This window comes from Rhinatrema bivittatum, chromosome 12, assembly GCF_901001135.1.
Source record: "Rhinatrema bivittatum chromosome 12, aRhiBiv1.1, whole genome shotgun sequence".
NCBI lineage: Eukaryota > Metazoa > Chordata > Amphibia > Gymnophiona > Rhinatrematidae > Rhinatrema > Rhinatrema bivittatum.
Window position 1 is genome coordinate 29,643,095 of NC_042626.1, and position 7,331 is coordinate 29,650,425.

The following is a 7,331-nucleotide window of genomic DNA, read 5'->3' on the forward strand; positions in this document are numbered from 1 at the left end:
GTCCTTTCTCAGGAACATTATTAACAGGAGAAACCGGAGGCCATCAAGAAATTTCTGGTTCAATGAGGATCTGGCTAAGCGAAGGCCTTCTTTTCCTGCTACTGTTATTGCTTTTCTTTTCTTGACCCTAGTGTTTTGTTTTGTTTTTTGGTCTCTTGGAAGAAAAAAAACAAACCTTTTTTTTTGTGGGTTTAAAAAAGGTTTGTTGTTTCAGTTTAAGTGTTTTCAGTTGTCTACAATTGGCTTCTCCAGGAATACGTGCAAGATGATGTTGGTGCAATGATTATATAAGAGTGACATCAGCAAGCCAGTTTATCTCCATCTGCGTAGACTGACCTACCTACCTGTCCTAGAGGAAAGAAGTAATTTCATCATACATGTCCTGCTAAGTAATCTGACTTTATATCTAAACAATTGTTTTACTGCACCCTAAAATTGTCTTTGGTTGTATTAGTCAAGGAAGAGTCTTTGCTTCAGCAGCTGAGAAACCTTAAGCTACATGAGGAGGACCAGGAAGAAAGAATCTCCCCGATTTGGTTAGCTCAGGAACAGCATGCCCACGTACCTGTGAAAGCGGATCTAATTGAGGAGATTTCCAGCACCGAACAACCAGGAGATGGGCTCAACACCCCCCTGTACAAGCTGGATGTCCTGAAGGATGAGATGGGAAAGTCAGAGAAGCTGGAGCTCAGAGTTCAGCTTCCTGGCGTTAGCTCTGTGTCTGAATGCGAGCTGAGTGTTTCCAAGGTATGACTAGAGCCTAGTAACATAATAACTGACAGCAGATAAAAACCAATTGGCTCAGGCAGTTGAGCACATAAACTCACACTTAAACCAACAATAGTTGGTATCAGTCCAGGAGAAAACCAAATCTTTGTACATCCTGGAGCACTGTAAGAATTATCCAAAGATGATGATGTACATACATGAGCCGTGCAGTCTGCACAGGTCACCATCTGAATAAAGAAACTGTGTAGCCTTGAAAGTTCATGCAAAGCATCATCTTCAGGGAATTCTTACGTTGATCCAGTCAGGTAGGTGGCAAGCACATTTAATTAGAATTAGCAATGAATTTGACTTTTGTACAATAACTGACACTGAATTCAAGCCTCTTCTATTCTATTAGAATAAATGTTTTGTTAGTAATACCTGCTCTGAAAGAACACAAGAACATATGCAGAATATATTGAACAGAGTTAGCACAAGTTTATAACATGAGCGGCAGAAGACATGATGCCATTGTCCCTGCCTTACAAGTTATTGGCTTGTATTAATTCACAATCTTTGCTAACATAGCCTGTTTAACTTAATATACTTTTCCCTGTACGTACCCGGATCAGTCCAGACCATGGGTTGAGCCTCCTGACCAGCAGATGGAGACAGACCAAAATTGAAAGGGTATCCTATATCAGGACAGAGCCTACCCTGCAGCCCTTTCTTAGCCCTTGTTTGTGGGGCTTTTCTTTTTCTAATCTATCAGGATCAAGCAAGTATTATTATTCAATTAAGTTTTCAGTCTAAAAAAAAAAAAAAGATTTAATTAAGAAAGTTGGACTCTGTTTTTCTCTCTCAGGAGACAGTTCTGCTCCTCGCTCTTGGGGAGCTTGGCCACTTGTTTGGAAATAGCCTAGGCTTCCTATTCCCGGTGTACCTCGGCTGTGGGGCAATACTAGTGGTCCAGTCACTCCCCCTATACAGCTCTCTCTCGCTCTCTCCCGGGACGTCTTTTCCCCGGCGCTGCCAGCAGGGACGATTCATTCCTCTGCACTGCTCAGTTAACTTATTAAAAAAAAAAAAAAAAGAGTGTTACTTCGGGTGTCCGATTTCTTCCCAGGCAGTTGTGATTGAGGGAGAGTACAGAGTTCATTCTTCTGCTCCCGCTCCCTCAGGCACTGCAGCTCAGCTGCTTCTAATTGTTTTCCCTCTGCCTCATGCCACGTTCTAACTTCTGTCTGGCCTGCAGAGAGCCTTCGATCAGGCTCTCCTGCGAAAGCCTTTGCTCGGGTTGTCTGCCGAGGGGAGAGGGCCCCTCCTTGGCAGCGCACAAATCTGTATCCCGGGGCAGGTCTGTAAAACGCATGGCCAGGCTGTTCCCGGGTCGGCAAACCGCGGGAATGGCGGCCATTTTGGGTATATCTGCAGCTCCTGTTACCGGGCTGCAGGACACCGAGGAGCCTGATTTGATTAGTTCACCCCCCGATTTGAGCACCAAGCCCTCTCCTGAGGAAGGTAATGACACCCCTCCTCATTCCCTCCCCACCCTGGTAATTCTCGACCTCGTTTTTCTTCTGAATTTGTGCTTCTTATGCACAAATCTTACCTAGCTAGCTTGCAAGAGGAGGTAGACCCCTCCCCCCCAAAATCCCTCAGATGCTCCCCCAGCCTGCTCCAGGTGCGCAGGGGTCTATCAGAGTGCTGGTGGTTCCGGTGGTCTTGACTCATTCTCAGGTGACTTCCTGGGCTGAGTCACAACAGGCATCTCCGCATGAAATTTGGAGGGCAGCGACTGGGAAGTCAATGCCTAGCAAAAGTGTGCTTTAGTTATATAATGTTCTACGAGCAGAATTCCTCAGGTCCCACCTGAGTTAAGGGGAGCTTAGATATATCCCAGGCATCTGGACTGATCTGGGTGCATAGAGGGAAAGGAAAATTGGTTCTTCTTACCTGCTAATTTTCATTCCTGTAGTACCACAGATCAGTCCAGAGATCCACCCATTTACTGGAGGAGAGAGTTCGCTGCTTGTACTGTTGCTTTGTATATAGTGCAAGTTGCTGGAGGTTTTTCAATGCTGATTGCTTATGTTAAATTTGGGAAACTTTTCCATTGTCTTTTTGAGCAACTTCACCTTCTTCTGGCTTGTTAGAGGGGGAGCGAGCTTGCTTAGAAATTTAAGGTTCCCTGTACGTACCCGGATCAGTCCAGACCGTGGGTTGAGCCTCCTGTCCAGCAGATGGAGACAGACCAAAACTGAAAGGGTATCCTATATCAGGACAGAGCCCTTCAGTATTTGTCTGTCTCCAGCAGATGGATCAGCGCACCCTGATCTCAGCTAGTCAGCCCTTGTTTTTCCTGTTGCTTTCTTTCTCTCTAAAAGATCAAACAAGTAGTAAATTATTTCTAGTGTTATATTAAAAAAAAAAAAAGTTTAATTTGTTTGTGATGGACTCTGCCTGTTTCTTCTTTCACAGGAGATGCTTCTGCCTTCTGGCTCTTGCGGAGCTTAGGGGGGCTTGGCCCCTTGTGTATGGCATAGCCTAAGCCCGATGTTGCCTCCTCGGTGTGGGGGGTGAAACTGGTGGTCCACTCCCTCACCCACCCCCCCCCCCACCACCACCACCACCACCACCACCTGCTCTGGCTGCCCTGGGGGCTCAGTGCTCCTCTTTTTCTTTCCCTGCACTGGGAAGGTTTTCACTTTCCTCTCAGTTTGAAAAAAGAAATTGTAAAAGGGAAAGACCTAAGTAAAATAAATCCACAAGCCAGCCACCAGAACCTTTAGTGCAGAAGAGCATGCAGGGTTTATTCCTCTGCCTTCGCTCCTGCCGGCAGCTAATTTTTTTTCTTCTCAACTGATTTTAACTGCAGATCGCGGCTCCTCTTCAGTGAAGATGCTGCGTTCACATTCTGCACTGCTTGTGGTGAGCCCGATGTGCCTATCGCGCGAGGGGTTCTGCTCTGCGTGTCTGCCGGGTGAGGAGGGGCCCTCCTCGGCAGCGCTTATAAATCCAGCCCGCGGTTGCGTTCCTCACCGCATGGCACGGCCGTTCTCGGGTTGGCAAACCGTGGGAACGGCGGCCATCTTGGGTGTTTCGGCAGCTCCCGATTCGGGGCTGCCAGGCGCTGAGGACCCGAATTTTTCGGAGTTTCCCCCATGATTTGAGCCCTGTGCTGCTCCAGGACGGAGTCCCTGACCACCCCCCCCCCCCCCGGCAAGGCTAGGTCCCGTTTTTCCTCGGAATTTGTGCTTCTCATGCAAAAATCTTACTTGGCCAGCTTGCAGGAGGAGGACCCTTCCCCAGGTCCCCTGCCGGCGAAACTCCCACAACCAGCTCTGCCGCCTGCTCCTCCAACTCCGGAGCTGCAGGGGCCGGTCCAGGTGGTACCTCCCATCCCTGATCCTCCGACGCCTCTGGTCACTCCGGATCTGGATCCCACCACGGATTTGGCGGGGCCACTTCCCCCCCTGGTTTCCACCAGAAGGCTTCTCTGGTTGCGCAACTGGTCCGCGGACCCGTCATTCAAGGCGCGGTCGGGCACGTTGCCTTTCAAGGGTAAGTTGCTTTTTGGAGAGGACCTTGAGCAGCTTATTAACTCCTTGGGGGAAAACAAGGTTCATAAGTTGCCGGAGGACCGTCCGAAACAATCTCGGTCATTTGCGCCCTCCCGTCCTCAATTCCGGGGTCAACGGCGATATCCACCTCATGGGCACGGTAGCTCCTCCAGAGGTTATTCTTCCCAGTCTCAGTCTTGGTCCCAGCCTTTTCGTGGGCGCCGGCCCTTCCACGAGGGAGCGTTTCAGTGCGCCACCCCAAAGCCAGCCCCTCAGTGAATTTCAGTTGACCCATTCCTCGGTCCCCTTTCTGGGTGGTCGTCTCTCCCTGTTTTTCGAGAAGTGGGTCAAAATCACGTCGGACCAGTGGGTTCTCGAGATTGTCAGACGGTTACGCTTTAGAATTTGCTCGAGACCTACCGGACCTCTTTGTAATCTCTCCTTGCGGTCATCTCAAGCGGAAGGCGGTGGACCAAACACTCACCAGGCTTCTGAGTCTGGGCGCCATTGTCCCAGTTCCGGAGGAGGAACTCGGCGCCGGCCAGTATTCCATTTACTTCGTGGTACCCAAGAAGGATGGTGCTTTTCATCCGATCTTGGACTTCAAGAGGGTCAACCGGGCCCTCAAGATCCCACATTTTCGCATGGAGACCTTGAGAGCGGTCATCGTGGTGGTTCATCCCGGCATGTTCCTCGCCTCGCTTGATCTGACAGAGGCCTTCCACATTCCGATTCACCATGATCACCAGAAGTATCTTCACTTCCACATCCTCAACCAGGATTTTCAGTATCGGGCGTTGCCCTTCAGTCTGGCCACCGCGCCGCACACCTTCACCAAAGTCGTGGTGGCTGCCCTCCGCTGAGAAGGAGTCCTGGTCCACCCCTATCTGGATGACTGGCTTGTGCGGGCCAAGTTGGAGAGTCGCTGCCGGCAGGTGGTAGATTGGGTTCTATCTTCGGGTTCTCTCTCTCCTCTCTTCCCTCGGGTGGATAGTCAATATTCCCAAAAGCAATCTTCAGCCTTCCCAGGTGTTGGAGTTTTTGGGGGCCCGCTTCGATACTCAGATCGGCAAGGTGTCCCTACCTCGTGCTCGGGCTTTTAAACTTATCGACCAGGTGCGAAACCTTCTCTCGCTCCCTCTCCCGACGGCGTGGGACTACCTCCAGTTTCTGGGCTCTATGGCCTCCACCAGCGACCTAGTTCCCTGGGCGTTTGCGCATATATGACCGTTACAGAGAGCTTTGCTAGCCCATTAGCAGCCGGAGTCGGAACAGTTTCACACGGTTCTCCCACTTTCGGCCTCTACCATCGCCGCCTTGCAGTGGTGGCTTTCACTTCCTCATCTTCTGTGGAGAATGCCTCTTCAGACTCCACAGTGGATGGTAGTAACCATGGATGCCAGTCTCTCCGGCTGGGGTGCAGTATGCCAGTCCCAGATCACGCAGGGGATCTGGTCTCCAATTCAGTCTCGGTGGCACATCAATCGGCTGGAGGCCCGGGCGGTGCATCTGGCTCTACAAGAGTTTCTGCCCCTGATCTGCGGCAAGGAGGTGAGGGTTCTCTCCGACAACTCCACCACCGTTGCTTATATCAACGGTCAGGGGGGCACTCGCAGTCGCCTGGAGGTTCTAGAAGCCAGCCATCTCTTTGCCTGGGCGGAGCATCATCTGGATTGCTGGCGGCCTCCCATATAGCGGGCAAGGAGAATGTACAGGCCGATTTCCTCAGTCGCCAGTCTCTCGATCCGGGAGAGTGGGAGCTCTCGGAAGAAGCCATGGATCTGATCGTCGGCAGGTGGGGTCCCCCTCACCTGGACCTCGTGGCGACCTTGTGCAATGCCAAGGCCAACAGGTTCTTCAGCCGCTAGAGAGAGCACTGTTCGGAGGGAGTGGATGCTCTAGCTCTCCCCTGGCCCGCAGACGTCCTTCTCTACGTGTTCCCTCCGTGGCCTCTGGTGGGAAAAGTTCTCCGAAGAATACAACTCCACCAAGGGCCAGTGGTTCTGGTAGCACCCGAATGTCCTTGCAGACCGTGGTTCGCGGATCTCGTCAACCTGGCAACGGAAGGACCGCTCCGGCTTGGCCATCTTCCTCATCTGCTTCAGCAGAGGCCCGTATTTTTCGACCAGGCCGATTGCTTTTGTCTAGCAGCCTGGCTTTTGAATGGAGACGCCTGAGCCGTAAGGGCTATAAGGAGGAGGTTATCTCCACTTTACTGCGGGCTCGTAAGCAATTGACTTCTCTGGCTTATGTACGCGTTTGGAAAGTTTTTGAGACCATTTGTGCAGAATCGGGGATCTCGGCACGCTCTGCTCCATTTTCGTTGGTACTTTCCTTCCTCCAGAAGGGGCTCTCCAAGAGTCTTTCCTTCAGTTCCTTGCGTGTGCAAGTCTCCGCTCTCGTCTCTCTTCTCGGAAGGGTCAAAGGTCATCCCTTAGCGGGCCACCCGGACGTGGTTCGGTTCTTGAAGAGCGTCAAGCACCTGCGGCTGCCCGCTCACTCCACTTGTCCATCGTGGAATCTTAATCTTGTCCTTCGGGCTCTCTGTGCAGCTCTGTTCGAATCCCTCCGTCGGGCTACGGTAAAGGATCTCATGCTCAAGGTGGTTTTTCTCGTTTCTATCTCTTCCGCTCGGCGGGTTTCAGAGATCCAAGCATTGTCCTGTCGGGAACCTTTTCTGCGTTTTTCCGATTCAGGTGTCTCTCTCAAAATGGTGCCTTCTTTCTTGCTGAAGGTCGTTTCCGCTTTCCATGTCAACCAGTCAGTGGAGCTTCCAGCGTTCTCTCAAGAGGAGATTGCGGGTACCGCTGGGGCGATCTTCGTAGGCTTGATGTTAAACGTGTTTTACTCCGGTATCTCCAGGTTATCAATGACTTTCGGGTCTCGGATCATCTTTTTGTCCTCTGGAGTGGTCCAAATCGGGGCAAACCGGCTTCTAAGACTACTATTGCTGGGTGGTTGAAGGCGGCAATTTCCTCGGCCTAACTTTGCCAAGGTCGGGCTGTTCCTGAGGGCCTAAAGGCTCATTTGTTGCGTTCTGAAGCTACTTCTTGGGTGGAG

The 7,331-nt window shown here is 51.3% G+C and overlaps 1 protein-coding gene across 3 annotated transcripts in view; it reads left to right on the forward strand.

Annotated features, from left to right (window-relative positions):
- The window catches only part of PIH1D2 (PIH1 domain containing 2), a 33,171-nt gene that overhangs the window by 21,926 nt on the left and 3,914 nt on the right, over positions 1–7,331 (forward strand). For all 3 annotated transcript variants that reach the window (XM_029573589.1, XM_029573588.1, XM_029573587.1), the window contains one exon: positions 455–747. In XM_029573589.1, the coding sequence (XP_029429449.1) occupies positions 455–747 (293 nt within the window). The remainder of the gene's footprint in view (positions 1–454; positions 748–7,331) is intronic.